The sequence below is a fragment of the Amia ocellicauda genome, chromosome 5 (genome assembly GCF_036373705.1).
Source record: "Amia ocellicauda isolate fAmiCal2 chromosome 5, fAmiCal2.hap1, whole genome shotgun sequence".
In the NCBI taxonomy this organism is placed as follows: domain Eukaryota; kingdom Metazoa; phylum Chordata; class Actinopteri; order Amiiformes; family Amiidae; genus Amia; species Amia ocellicauda.
In genome coordinates, this window is record NC_089854.1 from 26,408,691 (window position 1) to 26,424,796 (window position 16,106).

The 16,106-nt window shown below is 42.3% G+C and overlaps 1 protein-coding gene across 2 annotated transcripts in view; it reads right to left on the reverse strand.

Moving 5' to 3' along the window:
* Positions 1-225: 225 nt before the first annotated feature.
* Positions 226-16,106, reverse strand: part of rgs9a (regulator of G protein signaling 9a) — a 29,585-nt gene continuing 13,704 nt past the window's right edge. For both annotated transcript variants that reach the window (XM_066704599.1, XM_066704598.1), the window contains exons 10-17: positions 8,865-8,894; positions 8,586-8,647; positions 8,148-8,261; positions 7,261-7,376; positions 6,780-6,867; positions 6,509-6,647; positions 5,945-6,027; positions 226-2,605 (exon numbers count right to left, since the gene is read on the reverse strand). In XM_066704599.1, the coding sequence (XP_066560696.1) occupies positions 2,428-2,605; positions 5,945-6,027; positions 6,509-6,647; positions 6,780-6,867; positions 7,261-7,376; positions 8,148-8,261; positions 8,586-8,647; positions 8,865-8,894 (810 nt within the window). In that variant the 3' untranslated portion in view covers positions 226-2,427. The remainder of the gene's footprint in view (positions 2,606-5,944; positions 6,028-6,508; positions 6,648-6,779; positions 6,868-7,260; positions 7,377-8,147; positions 8,262-8,585; positions 8,648-8,864; positions 8,895-16,106) is intronic.

Genomic DNA, 16,106 nt, shown 5'->3' on the forward strand with positions numbered 1-16,106 from the left:
GAGCTGTGGTTGTATTAACATTGCAGACATACTTGACTAGACAGACCCTGCCTGCTCCTTGCTATCCAAAACACACTGGAAGTGATCAGCTTCTTAAAAGCCTGAGGGGGGGGGGGGAAAGGCAGTCCCTATAACTCAAAAGAAAGATAAAATCATAAAAAACAAGATGGCGTATGGAAGACAGACTGCACAGAAAAACGCTTAACAGAAACACCACACACAACGGTCTTTTAATCCATGGACTTTATTGAATGGATGAGAACAGAATACACACCGGTACTCCCATCGTGTGTCTCACAGCAAATACAAACACACAGAAAAAAACAGAAAGCCAGACATTTAACAAACCAGACAGAGAAGTATGCAGTGCAAATGGTACTATCAGTAGATCACATGCACTGTTACACAATGAACAATCTGTGCACACTATATTCCCTATTAGACCTGCCATCCTTAATTCTAGTCCAAACTTTAAACCTATTCCAAGCCCATCCATACATATCATGATTAATGTAAGCTCATGTTTTATGTTAGCAGTTAATTGAATGACCATGTGTGAGAACTGCAAACAGTGATTGATTGGTTTGATTAGGACAGTGATTAATGATTAAATTGCTGTGAGCATTACTGTTGGGTTTTTGTAATGTTATTATCTAGTCTGGTTAACACAATGGTTGCATTCAGACTATGGTTTGCGTTGGGCTGGACAAACAGATTCATTCAACTGAGGCCTCCATTAGCGGACGGTTATTTTAACAGTTTAACAGTTTAAGTAGCTGCTTGGACTTTATTTTTGGCCTAAGAGTTAGGTAGAGTTAGAGTTGACAAATAATTTGATTTAGGCTTAGGTTAATATTAGGGACGTTAACAGTGGCAAATGCTCATAACAGTCAGAGGACATATTCATCATCAGTCCCTATGATCAGAACAGAAAGGCTGCTGTAAGCTGTTGCATGTCAAGCAATGTTAGAAGACACACAGATACCATAGAGTCATACGTGACACATATAACACAGAGATGTAAATGACACAGGTTGATGCAGAAAGCTGTGCAATCACATCTGAAACATAAGTACAAAATGGATAATACATAAATAACAGATGGAAATCCCTTTGTCCTAGGAAATATGAAATATGAAATATTTCTACTGGGTCTCAGATAAAATATATTTGACCAGTTGCCTCTGGGGTGTGCAAATTTATATTCCAACAGCATTAAGATCCATTGGTGCTTCTCAATAGGAAAACATATATGCATCTAATTGCAAAACAACATATTATCCTTTCAGTCGGAAACCTACCAAACTGTAGTCATGTCAATCCTAAACTGACCGCAGTGGAAGTCCATTAAACATGAACCCAAATTATGAGCCCATCATTTTTCCTGTTTCCAGTGTAATGTACATTGTATTAGCTAACAATAAAAAAACAGTAAACCCTGATATATTTTTATACCTGTCGCAAACAGCTCTGAGAGCCCTGAGCCAATTTGCATAGTCCTCAAACTAATCATATAGCGGAGCTGTTGAGCAATTTGTGTAACACGGCCAGGTTTAGTCTCTGAGTACCCGATGTACTATTTACAAGCTCCGTGAGGTAAAAACATTTTTCACATGCATAACACATTGTAATGAACTCTGCAGTAAAATACACATTCTCTTGTTAATAAATTCAATTAAAAAAATAATACTTTGCTGGTGATGTACACAAAAGTGGCCGCCTGAGACAGTTTAGATTCAGATTGATGTTTTCTTGCCTACTGTATTGCTTTGATAGGGGTAATGTTGCAGGTCTTTACAGCAAAACATCAGTGCAACTCCCAGTAATATCCCTGCAGTTTGGCCTCATGCATTACAGCTTTTGTAGGGGTTTAGGTGTATGTAAAATATATGTTCTCTACATTTTACAAGAGGAAAAGTACAGGCATGCATGTAGATGATGAACATCCTGAACTGAATCAAATATTCCTCTTTTTTTTGTCATTGTTGTTGTTTTACTTAGTATTCATTGAAGCAACACAACTGACCGCAGAGGAAGTCCATTAAACATGAGCCCAAATTATGAGCCCATCATTTTTCCTGTTTCCAGTGTAATGCGATCGCTTGTGGTTTGAATGTGAGGCGTGAGCAAAAGAGCTGAGAGAACAGACGGAAATAATGCGGTGCCGTATCTGTGTCTCCCCTCTCTCAGAAGAACACCTGTATGGTGGTGTAAATTTTAAAATGTTTTTGGATTAGGAGATGAGTGTCCCCCCCAGTATAAGTGTGTTCCCTGGGTGTGGAGTATGAGCCTCCCTACAGACTACACTGAGGTGAGTCACTGTAGCACAGCTTCTACCTGAGAGGGTGGGCCTGCCTCCTACTACCCAAATCCACGCTGTTGCTGACCCTCTCCCCACCCCCTCCCCAGCAGCCAGTGGCCCTAGGCCTATTTGGCAGGCTCCTGTTTGAGCTGGTTACGGCGGTCCAGTTTGCTCATGACCTGTGTGATGTCCACAGGGGCGTTGGCAGCGGCCTTGGCCTTGGCTTCCTCTTCCAGTTGGCGCAGGATGACGGGACTGGGGCTCGAGCGGCGGTGCTTCTTGCTGAAGCCAAACTTACTCTCACTGTGGAAAGACACAGGGGAACAGCACAACGGACACTGAGACAATTGCTACATCACAACACACGACCGATTACAGACCAGAGCTGGACCAAACTGTCTTAGGTCTCCAGAAATAGAGTGTTAGAATAGAAATGGAAAACTAAATGAGTGTAATAGTCAGAAACTGTTATATATAGTTGGATATAGTGAAGTAACAGAGTGCTGAAGTGAGAGAAGGTCATTCTCAGTGTGTACTGTATGGGATCAACTCAAGCCATTATTCAATAATAATGGACAGTCAGGCAAGCCAGCAGAGGAGTCGCCTAGCTCACCCCAGCTAAGTATCGTTTTTGACGTGTTTACTAGTTTAGTTAAGAGATGCATTGATTGTTTACGTGGTTACTTGTTTAGCTAAGAGTTATATATATACCTGTATTGTAGTAATGGCAGTGACTGTTTGTTAGTTAATTAGCAACATACTCGACATGCAGTTTCTGTAAATCAGAAGCAGTTACATTGTAGGCATTGTTGTGAGTTATTGATCAGTGTAACTGTGTGTGTCTGGCATGGTCTTTGTCTGTATTCAGATTTAAAGTGGCCGTTAATTGTGCTATTAGCAATCCTGCCTGGGAGGGATTGTGCCATCCTGACAGTCTTGTGATTTTATTGTCTAATTCCAGTTTAAATTAGCCGGTGTGTTGTTGTTGTTTGCCACTGGACAGTCAGGCAAGCCAGCAGGAAAGGGCCCCATCTCCAAAGGGCAGGGACTCTAGCTGTGGGACTCCAGCGAGGAGAAGACTATGAGGAGACGCCGCACAGCAACAGCAAGAAGCCATGACGATCTCTCCAATTCCAGTCCTGCTCTCTCCTTCCTCTCGCCTCCCTAATCCCTCTAACCTCATCTCTCTGCCTCTCCCCTCCTCCTCCCTCCCCTCTATTCCCCTCTCTGGAGGTCTGTGGAACTGCCACTCAGCTTCCAACAAGGCCGACTTCATCTTCACTTTCGCCTCCCACCACTCTCTGGATTTCCTCACTCTCACCGAGACATGGATTTCCCCTGAGAACTCAACCACCCCTGCTGCCCTATCCTCTCTGTTTGTCCTGTCCCACTCCCCTTGTCTTACTGGGCGGGGAGGAGGAACAGGTCTCCTGCTTTCCCCTTCTCTCCTATTCTCTGTCCCTCCTCCTCCTCCTCCTCCTCCTTCCTCTCTCGCTGCTGATGATTTTGCCTCCTTCTCCTCCTCCAAGATCACAGACATCTGGAAGTTTTTCAACAGTCCCATCTCCTCTCCCATGCTGCCCAAATCTCCCACCGATCAAGCTTCCTTTTCTTCATTCTCACTTCTTTCAGACTCTGAAATTTCCTCTCTCCTCCTAGGTCATAAACCCACAACATGTGCCCTGGACCCTCTCCCCACTCACCTCCTCCAAGCCCCTGATCTACTCCCCTTCATCTCCTCCCTCCTCAACTCTTCACTCCTCACTGGCTGTTTCTCCTCTGCATTTAAACAAGCTGCTGTCATCCCACTCCTCAAGAAACCTACCCTTGACCCCACCTCTCCTCAGAACTACCATCCTGTCTCCCTACTCCCCTTCCTCTCAAAGACCCTTGAGCGTGCTGTCCACCGCCAGCACTCTGCATTTCTGCTCTCCTTTCAGTCACTGACTCCCCAGCTGTCCTCGGGCAGCCTCCCTCTCCTCAGTCCTCATCCTCCTCAATCTCTCTTGCAGCATTTGACCCCACTGACCTTGGAATCTCTGGAACTGCTCTCACCTGGTTCTCCTCCTACCTCAATGACTGGACCTATGAAGTGACATGGCGAGGTTCTTCATCCACCCCCCAACTTTTCCTCACAGGTGTACCCCAAGGCTCTGTCCTGGGCCCCCTCCTGTTCTCTCTCTACACTCGCTCCCTGGGCCCCCTCATCACATCCCATGGTTTCTTTTACCATTTTTACGCAGATGATGCCCAGATCTTCCTGTCTTTCCCCTCCTCTGACCCTCTCATCCCCTCTCGCATCTTTTTCTGTTTGCCTGCTATCTCTGCCGGGATGAACTCGCACCACCTCAAGCTCAACCTCTCTAAATCTGATCTCTTTTTCCCCCCACTTCCTCACCTTCTGCTGACTTCTCCATCTCAATCCCCTTGGAAACTACGACACTTTTTCTCTCTTCTTCCGCTAAGAACCTAGGAGTCACCCTCGATCCTGCGTTCTCCTACACTCAGCACATCACCACGCTGACATTTACCTGCAGATTCTTCCAGAGCAACATACGCCGAATCCGACCATTCCTCACCAACTACTCGACAGCTCGTCCAGTCCCTGGGTCCTCTCCCGCCTGGACCACTGCAACTCCCTCCTGGCCAGTCTGCTGGCAACTACTACCCGCCCGATACAGCTCATCCAGAACTCTGCGTCTGGTATTCTCTCTGCCCTGATTCGCACACGCTACTCTACTGCTCCGCTCCCTCCACTGGCTTCCAATACCGGCACGCATTCAGTACATTGTGGACATTGACCCTCACCTACTTCTGTCTCAACCACACCGCATCGAGCTACCTTCAGACCCTCATCTCTCCGCACATCCCCTCCAGACCGCTGCGGTCTTCCGGGGCCAGAAGACTAACTCTGCCTCCTCTCCATTTTCCTTCCTCCAGAACCCACTCCTTCTCATCCCTGGCCCTTAAGCAGTGGAACGACCTTCCCACTGAAGTCTAAACAGCAGAGTCTCTGACCTCCTTCTGGCGATTACTCAAGACTTTTCCGACTGTACTTGTAATTTAGTCTTTCATTCTCCTGTAAGATTGCAGTTATACAACGTTTTGTCATACTCTTGCTGTGCATTAACAGCACTTGCATTGTTTATTTTGATTTCCCCTATGCTCCCTCTCCCTTACTTCTTAACTTTGACTTAACATCTTGTCTGCACTTAACAGATTTTACAATCTAGGATGTAAGACCTTATATATTGCTTACTGTATCTCCTATACACTTGTGTAAATTAGAAATTTGTAAAATGTATTATGCCTGAACTGCACTGTATTATTATTGTATTATTGTATTGTAATGTATTGCACTGTATTATTGCACTTCGTATTGCTCTGATATTTTGTAAGTCACCCTGGACAAGGGTGTCTGCTAATAAATAAATAATAATAATAATAAATACTAGAGTGTTTACAGAGATAGTCCTTGCAGCTGATTCAATGAACATGACCACCTTTATCAGCCGATGGTGTATTATCGTCAGTATGTGGCATCTTCCAGACATACCAAGACACTGTTAGAGCTTCCTAATTGCGGAGATGTGGTGCAGCCACCGGTGGTTACTTATCAAATCTGAATTACAGATAACTTACCTTACTTTCGTCTCCTCAGGAATGATGGCCTTTTTCATGGTATCCTTAAATATAGGAGACTTCATATACCGCCCAAAAGAATCCTGCAACAGGAAAACAGCAATTAGTCTTTACTGGAAGTATTTTGCTTGCAGTCAGTCCACAAGTATGCCGAGACTCGAATCATTACTATTAAATCCATATGTTACCTTTAAGCTTGGCCTTCATATAGTTCAGGCTTTGAACTACCATTTTGTGTGAAATCTTAAAAGAAAGTCTTGTTTGTCTTGTATGTAAGAACATCTAAAGCACTGTTTATGTAGACCTGATCACAGATATGAGTCATAGAATCATAAAAACAAAATCACAACATTAATTAATACTACTACTATTACTACTCATTATTATTTATTATTATTGTAGCCGTCATTATCAACATATTATTGTTGTTTTTGTTGCTCATATTATTGTCGTTTTTCATTGAAGTATTAACTTTCTTTTCTAGTACAATGGTTTGGGTCAATGTTACAACTGACAACTCTCATGGAGAATTGCTCTGGAGGGTTCCAAAGCAGAGCTCCTTACCTTCTTCATGAGCATGTAGATGTGTGTTTGGGCGGCGTCCAGGACATAGCGATGGGGATGCTGGAGGCCCTTCACTGTGATGTCCATTGTCTTGCCATCAATGTTAATCCAACGGCGCGCCCCGGGGGCCAAGAAGGTCCTGCATTCACACACACACAAACATCGTAAACAGGCTTGGCCAGCTCTACTGCCCCACAAACACACAGCGATAACATATTTGAATGCTTGCTAACTCATGCCATGACTGTGTCAGGGAGAGGGAATAGCTTACTTGTAAATTTCCTCAGCTTTTTCCTTCACTTTGGTCTGGTCGCCGTACTTCAGGTCTTCACAGGCTTCCCAGAAGGCCAAGTTCTCACCTGCAATGCCAGAAGATGTTAAAGATCTGCATTTCCATATTATATCATTACTTACTCCTCACATGTCTTAAAGGTTCTGTGTGTGCCTCTGTTATCGGGGTTATTTATTCTATTACTCCATCCACAAAAAATAGCACTTGGTAAGCTTACATCAAACATGTCTACAGCACATATAAACTACAATCACACCACAATTCCTTCTCTCTATCCATGTACTTCCCAGTGACATTTCTCTCAATCTGGGTCTGGGAAAGCTTTGCATATGGTAACCAGACTTAGAATACCTAGCTGGCTAATTTACAATCTATTGTTAAACTGAAAACATTTCCTCCTGTCCCTTCTTTCTCTACCTCTCTCTCCCTGCCTCCCTCCCCCACGCCCTCTGGGACCTACCGCTGAACTCTTTCTTCAGGAAGAGCTGGAAGTCCTGCCGACCCCGGGGGTCACTGAGCAACTCTCTGAAGTTGAAGGTCCAACGCTCGACCCGTAGCTTTGTGGGCACCTCCGCCCTGCACCAAACCACACACACAGTCAAGCGTCCGCATCCTCAGCACCACACAGCAACTGTACAGACACTGTTACTCAGAGCCAGCATAGGCACTGCTAATAATATTAATAACAGGACAGCACAATGGCACAGCTTCTGGGACTGGGTTCGATCCCTAGCCTTTGGGTGCCAGCTGGTGTGGCATTTGTTCTTCTGGTGGCCATGTGGGATTTCTATGGGTACTCCCCAAATACATGCTGCTGAGGTTGAGTGGCTACTTGAAATTGCCATTTTCATGTGTGTGTGTGTGTGTGCACTGCCCCACGATTGCCTGACATCTTGCCCAGGGTGTACCCTGCATTGGTGCTGTTCCTGCCAGGTTAGGCCCCGGCTCACCGTGACCCTGTACCGGATGAAGCAGTTATTGACGAGGCATGGACATTTCTGATCATCAGACTAAAAAAGCCTGATTTTAATTTCCTCCGGGACTCCCGGGTTAACACCCCTAGTCTTGTGAGTAATGGCATCATTGTAAATAACCGCAGCATACATCTCATCTGAAAGACAGTCGGTTTATTTTTGTAAAATAGGCTGCCTAATTCTACTGCCTGAGTGAATGAGTAACAAAAGAAAATGTACACAAAGACCAAAACAGCAGTGCCAGCGATGCATTTGGGGGGGGGGGGATCTTTAGCAGTTACAGGGCTGAAGCGTTTTGTTAATGCATTTTTTTTTGCGATCAATAAGAGTCTCAGTGTTCTTTGTAAAATCTACATTGCTGAAGGGGACTTACAGTGGCATATTGAGCTCCCAAAACATGGTGTCATCTGTTATCCAAGGGTTGCTAGGGAGACAGCCAGCCATGAAAGGATCGTGGTTTTTGTACTGCTCAGTGTACTTCACAATCCTGCAAGAGCACAATGACATGAGACTCTGCCCCCAAACAGAACAAGCCCTGCATTATAAGGAGAGTCACTCTAGAAAAATAAACCTCTAAATACAACTTAGACTAGGAATAAGGACTGAGGAGCAGGCGACTCTTGCAGCTCTTCCTCAGATACAAATATTGCTTAACCCTAATAAACTCCAATCATGTTATAATTACTTGGGGAGCTTTGCAAATATATTACCCCCCTTACAGTCTGCTGAATCTAAACACAGAGTTATATAATGTCAATTATTCTGACAGCTGACAAATAAAACCTGTACACAGAGTGCTAAAAAGACCTACCCTCCAATGGAGACAGAAGACTTTACCCTTGACCTCATGAGTGACTGTTGATTGAAAATAATCTGAAAAACAAAGGTGGTAGGACTGTAGCATTGTAATTCAAGGGTTTGCACATAAATACCTGTACAACTAATTTCAATACAAAAAGTAATTTAGAATGAGGAAATCACTATCTTTTACAACCCTTTGCTACTTGATTACTGCATATCATCACAATGTTCAAACAGTGTGGATAAACCAGAATGGGAAGAGAGTGAGACTGGAAGGGGTTAATATTACCTCTCTCCTGTAGAAGTCGTATGTTTTTTTCTGAAAAACAGCAAGAAACAAAAATGCAGTGAATATGTGTTAGACTGGATTGGCGAATTCTGCCCAACAATAGTGCTAACAGGCTCTGAAATACTGAAATACACAGTGAGCACTCTGTGGAAGGGACAGTGGGTGATGGATACTGACATTAGAAAGACATGGGGCCAGATTTTCCACCACAGGCAAACTGCCCATCTAATTAATTTACTGTGCAGCTGACAGTTTGGCCACAGTGGAAAGATAAGCGACCATTATTTCAAAATGTAATGCCAGTATCCCACAGCAGCAGTCAGAGAACATCTTCTAACGCAAAGACTGCTTCACAGAAATACCTCACAAACAGAGACTGACGTTGCTTACATGAAACTGCAGCTAAAGAGGGTCTACAGAAGGATTCCCCTTTTTTGTGTGCTATAATCCAAGCAAATTTGGTGGGAGTGGGAGGGAAGTGGGAGTATCAAGATCAGTAAAAATGTCTTCAGTGTCAAATACAGTTATATTATCAGGAAAAGCAAGTTTTATTTATTTATCTAATTGTTCAAGCAATGTACTTTGCTAAGAATATTTGTATATGTGACTTTAGGTTGGTTAAAGGACATACAATTTAGACTGAGGTTTAATATAGAGGTCTGTATGCAACAAGTAGCAAAAACAGCTAGAGAAGAATCCACTGAGACGCCAAGCCTGATCAGATTATGCATCTATGGTCTGTTCAGTGACATCAGCAGGGAAACTCTCCAAACTGATTTTCTAAGACTAGGCAGTCTGTCGCACCACTGAGCTTTCTTGGAATTCCTGCAGGAGTCTTAGTCTGAACCCCAGCTCTATGTCAGCTGGTTAACACTGTAGCTGAGGATAGCACCTCTGCTCCTATATGCACTCTTTGGCTGTTATTTGTCACAGTATTTATACAAAATCTACTCTTAAGGCACTGACGCAGTGTTACTTTGTGTTGTGATGCTGCATATAGTCACAAGAGTGCTTAAAACAGGCAGGCCATTAAGAGTTACTGTGGGTTTAAAGTAGCAGCACATATTTTAAAGAAAAAAAAAGTTTAACCTTTAAAAATGGGTTCTTATGGAACACTCCTGTCCCTCCAGTTTGAGTCCTTATTGCAGATAGCAATAGATGTAAAGTGAGCCACTCAATATTGTAATAAAGAAAAGTCACAGCTGTTTCAAAAGGTCAGAAGGCTACTCTAATACAGGTCATACCACAATCACTGCATTGGTTACTAATTAGACCCTGGTCTGATATCTTATAACCAGGTCATAGTAAGAAGTATTATGTGTATCTTTCTTCTCAAGTGCTGGAGAGACTTCTGCATTCTGCTTTGAAATGCACAGTCGTGCCAAAGGAAATTAAAATTGCGTGAGTGCTCCTTTTTTCATCTCGGGAACCATTTTAAAGAGCAGGCATGGAGAGGTATCTGGGGGAGGGCACATTTGCATTTCACAAGGGAACAAAGCGTAGGACCTCGACCACCAAAGTGCTTGCTATTAGCACACTGAAGTGGACACACTTATGTCAGAATCTTCTGTTTGTTTCAGACAAGGTAAACACACGCACATAAAGGAAAATAAAATTCGAATGCAGAGGCTACAAAACGCAGATCCTGTAAGCACAGCCACAAATATGAGTAGTATTTTGGACTCAGTATGTATATTCAGTGCATTACAAGCTACTTTGTCCAAATTACGGTGTGACACTCCATATTTGTATTTGCAAAGCAGAGACACACAGGGGGACACTGTGCTAAAGAGATGTGTGCAGTATGGGAAACATCTGCTGTTTTAAGACAGAGGGTTTAAAAGATGTTGTTGATGTACATTTTCTAGCTGTGTTATGGAAGTTCTTACTGTCACAACTTTTAAGTGTTTTATTGAAGGGAATTTTGATCCCAGAAAAAAAGCATTTAGTGTAAGCTGATATAAAGTGCTTTCTCAGGCAAACCTCCACACCCCTGAGCTCACAGCACAATTGAGTGGTTTATGAATATAATGTGCATGTCTTAACTTTTCAAGTCTTGTGTTGTATTATATGCAGGATCAAACATTAGGGGCCTTATTTTCCAAAGCTGCTATGGATGTATGTTTATTAGAGTTACTGTAACACACGCCCAAGAAAATAGTACAAATCCCTATAAATGCTATTAATTTGAAAATCTGCAAAAATGTATTGAACTGAATCTGACCTGCAGATCATCCTCATGAGTCAATAATTTACCAATGTTCATGAATTTTCAGACCCTGTGGTTTTATATCCCCAGCTGGATGCTGGATGGACAGTTGCCTTTAGAAAGGCCCGCGTCTCACATCTATTTTTTTTTTTAATTGTAATTATAAGCCTTCTTTCAGCAGACACAGGTCAATAACATGCCTCGTGTAGTAAAACTGGCTTAGAGAGTCAATTCCTGTTGAGGAACATGTTTGAGAAACTTTACTGAGCTTCCACAGCTGACAGGGCTGTCATTGCGGACTCAGACAAACTGGCTGCAGTACTGAAGCCCCCCTCTTTAACAGGTATTCATTCCTCTAGGAGGGACACATAGACAATGAGAAGGAACAAAATCTGGATGGAGAAAAAAGAAAGAAAGAAAAAAGGATTAAATTAATACAATTAATATACAAAGCTTTTTTAATGAATAATGGATGGAAATTAGACAAACAGAATAATCTGCAATATGATTTTGATTTAAAAGGTGAAAACTATGATAAAATATGTAATGTTGCCACTACTACTACTTTAGACTATTCTGATACTATTATTAATTGTACTACCACTACCACTAATCATTTTTTATATATATATATTATTATTATTTTTCTTTAGCATTGGTAATATAATAAAAACATTGCTGAAAATAGTCATGGTGGTAAATATAGCACTGAAAGTACATTTTGCCTATACCCTTAGCACCACAACCACCATGCAGCATAATGCTGTTAACTGTAAAACATGTTCTATATATTTAATGCTATCAAGGAAATACAACACGATGGCAATATTGACTGCAGAGCTTAGAAGCAACATTGTGTAGCATTTTATGAGCAAGCATTTTGTTGCTATGCACTGTGTCCAAGGGGGTGGATAGCAGAGAATACAAACTCTGTCAAAGTAGGTTTCTCTGAACCAGCTGTTTTGATAATAAACCCTAAATGGAGTCTAATAATATTACGTTATTTTCTTCCGGATGTAATACAAAAAAATACTTTAAAATCTGGACTGCAGTGTGATAGTTTTGAAAATGTAATGACAGCAACCAACAGGTATGGCACCTAACAGCTGTGTCTCCTGTCTCTGTCCCCTCTCTCCCTTCTTCTCTTCCTTTGTCATTCTCTCGTGAGCTCCTGAGACTGTGCGTGTCAGACTCTTCTGGCAGCTTGTCTGTGCACAGCGATGATGGGAAGCAGGGCAGTATGGGACTGACAGGGCTGTCAGAGAACAGAAGGAAACTAATCGTGTCTGGGGGCCAAGGGAGGCACAGCTTCGGTCTGGACTGTCCAGGTGAGATTAAGTTGGCATTGGCTGTGTCTGTGTGACAATCAAACCTCACAATCACAGTAAGCCCAAAGAGTTGTTAGCAGGGGAATTCTTCCCAAACAGAGAGCACAAATCAAGAAATCTAGCAAATTAAACAAAGGTAACTCGGGGCTCTCAAGCTCTTCTACCATTTACTTTCTTCCTCATTCAAAGCAAAAACTGTGTGCCTGTTGCTGTAGTTAACCTAGAGTCAACTCTTTTTACCACTATGTGTGTGCCTGTGGATTGGCCTCCTATCTGGTAGCAGGAGACTGACCAGCAGTGAAAAACACTAAACAAAGAAACACCCTTAAGCTTTGTTTGTACAGACTTTCAAAAGAGTCAGGCCTTTCACTGGTGTTTACAGGAGGATGCCAGAGCTGTGTTTCCTTGGCTGACCTGCAGGCAGTAACAGCCTGATGGAGATGCAGGAAACACCAGACACCCTTTGGAAAAACTTAGAAAATATTGGTAACTGACCTTAGGAAATTTCCATATCATTTGGAATTGTAATGATATTTTGACTGCTTTTAGGCCGTTGATTACACTGAAGAACACAGCCCTCAAAAAAACATGTTTGCTACCAAGTGCTTATCAACTCAGTGTGAGCGTTTCAAGCTGTGAAGGAGCGCTAGTCTGGTCCAGCTCTGTGTGGTTGCAAGCTGAAGTGGGAGGCCGCCCCCCGCCCCCAGAGGGCAGGCCTGCTTTCGTCTCAGCCACAGAGTGAGACTTGTGTTAAGAGAGCCCTGTGTTGAAGCAGAATCTTTCACGTTGATATTACGTTGAAACAAGCAGGGTCCCCAGTGGAGGACAACATAAACTGGAAGCAAGTGACCACAATACAGCCTGTGGAACACCATTAGTAACTCTGTCGGATTGGATTCCTGGACATTCTATTATTGCTCAATCATTGTTTCCTATGCCAAATACACAATTTTAAGGCCATTATTCAGCTGAGACATTAATACATTTACGTTATGCTTATTAAATAGGCACAAATATAGGAATTTACCCAATTATTTGCCTTAAATTCTTCAAGCTAAGACTGAAAAAAGTAGTTTTAACACAGAAAAGCCTAAACCACACAATGTACAATGAGCTTGAATATTGATTCTCTCTCATTTACTACATTGTATTAATTATTCAATAACAGATAATCCAAACATGATTCCCTTTATTACAGAGAAGGCATTCAGAAATTAGACTGACTCAGGGATCTGTATGCACAAATCATATTTTTTACAAAAGCAAAATCACAGCTAATTCATATACTTGCTGATTTTTTTTTCAAAAATGCTTTTAACTGCAAACTACGCAGGCCGGCATCAAAATGAAAAGGAGCTATTCAGCTCTGTGGATTAATTTTAACTCTGTAACTGTCAGAGCACACCTCGTGTCAGCACTGTATTACTTATAGCCTAAATCAGTTGCCCGCTTTGTATAGAAAAGGATTTCAGAAAGTAAGACGGACTGAGGGAGCGTATACATTAATAAAACTTAGAACAAAAAAAAAGCTACATTCAGTTTCTCCCTTGGTTAGCATGGCAACCATTACCCTGTGGGCCTCCGCAATTATCTGTTGCTATGTGGAGACTGTTGACAGGCAAGATGCTGAAGCACCTTCAAGGAAATGGGAAAATCAGAGCGAAGGTGGTGAGGGTGACGGCAGGCCTTAATGTCCCCACAATCCCAATATAAAAATGTCACAGTTAATATTGCCAGCCACTCGTTACCAGTTTGTGTGGGCATGACTCCGCTCCCACTGCTGAGTGATTTGTTTCAGAGAAAACTGCTGAAATTAGCAGGGCCGGCGCAGTTAAAGGGAAATTATATGTTCTTTGAACCTTAAGCAATGCAGACTCATTAAGTTCTGACGACTGTTTTAAGTTACTGTTTGCTTTCCCAAGGTTGGCACTTGTCCTTGAAATTAATTACTTCTCCATGCAGGATCTGGGAAGTGCACTGGAAGAAATCCCTTAGGCAATATATACAGACACACACACTCTCTCTCTCTCTCTCTCTCACACACACGGTTGTAGAATGTAAAGCGGGATGGATACTAGAAGGCTCCCAGTGAAACAGGAAGCCCTTCCCTAAAAAGGTCTTTGACTTGAATGCTGTCAAGTGCAGAAAAAGAGATGCTACTCCACTGGCTTGTGGATGTCAGTTTTGTTATTCCAAGAGTTAGTTTTAAAAATGTGCCCTGTCACACTAACCCCAACCATTGGCAACCACCATAAGCAGTTTGAGAATAAACATAATCATTTTCTATAGGTATCTTTTTACAGGCATTACGTATTGCTTGAGGTTAGGCCAAGAAATAAAGAGAGAACGCTACAACTGACCCATGCAGTGGTCCATAAAAAACAGAAAATTATCATTTTACCCAGCGTTACCACAGAAAACCTTACTCACACTCACTCTCGGGAGCAAAAGCATAAAAAGTAATTTCCTTCTATCATTCTAATTCTTGCTGCCAATCTTATTCCAAGAACTGCGAGACATTTCCTGTTCTTGTTTAGTTTCTGATTCTTATTTACACAGATTAAGTAAATTAATGTTGCGCATCACTGAACATTGAACAAGTTCCAGATAATGTTTATTCCACTCGTTTATTCCCCTTTGATTTATTTATTTATTTATTTTTTAAGAGGGAGGAGCCTTACTTTTCTCGCAGTCTTATTTCAGTAGAGAAATGGTTAACAGGTTGCTACAGTAGGTGAGGATTTCAAACCAGGTTGTCAGTAGTGGGCTGAGCCACTGGATCTAGGCAGCAATGAGGTGGAGGGAGGGTGGGTGGATTACCAAGCTACAATCCTCTTAGAGATTGTAAGACGATTGACACCAGGACCACAGAAACACTGCCCTTCACCTGCTCCCTGCACGAGGGATACACCGGCTGACCAATCCGCAGAAGACTTTAGATAACCCTGCAGGCTGGCATGAGAGATATGCGACACACGATTCCAAATATAGACAAACGCCGACATTATATGGCCTGAATTTTAACCCCCAGATAAGGGAAAATACACACGAACACTCAAACTTTGTATCATCTTGCTCATTTAATAAATAAACCTTTTTATTCCTTTTTTTGTTTGTTTCTTACTCTTTTCTAAGTTAAAAAGATAGCTTCCCCTTCTTTTGGAAATAATTGAGCTGATATCGTCCGACAGCTTTTGCAAATTCCTCTTCGAGTGTGCTGGAAGCTGTTGGAGTGCTGGAAGATGTTGGTGAGATTCCAAAAGGTGATTTGCGTTGGACTAATATAAGAAAATGTGCATTAGAAACAAACTGATTCCCGTAATTCATCAGTTCCTCGGTCAGTCACAGATTTCTACGCTTAACAACAAATTTCTGCTGCCGTTTGCAGAAAATATATAATCACACTGCCTTTTGCACTATAAGTGGATATGTTTACAGCAGTCTTGCCAAGCACATCGCAACTGCAGTCAATAGTGGTTTCATGATAGGAATAATATAATTTAATGCCAACCAGTTGCTCAAATACTATTTGCATTTATATAGCTCATTTCACCGATTTGGGATTGCAAATCGCATTAAAGATCATACAGATAAAGATATCAGGGATGACTCAAGCCAACACGATTTTAAACCCACTCTACTGTTGGAGCCCACACTGCCAAACACTGTGGAAGAGTACTGCCTGGGGAACAGTGCTGGTGGAGC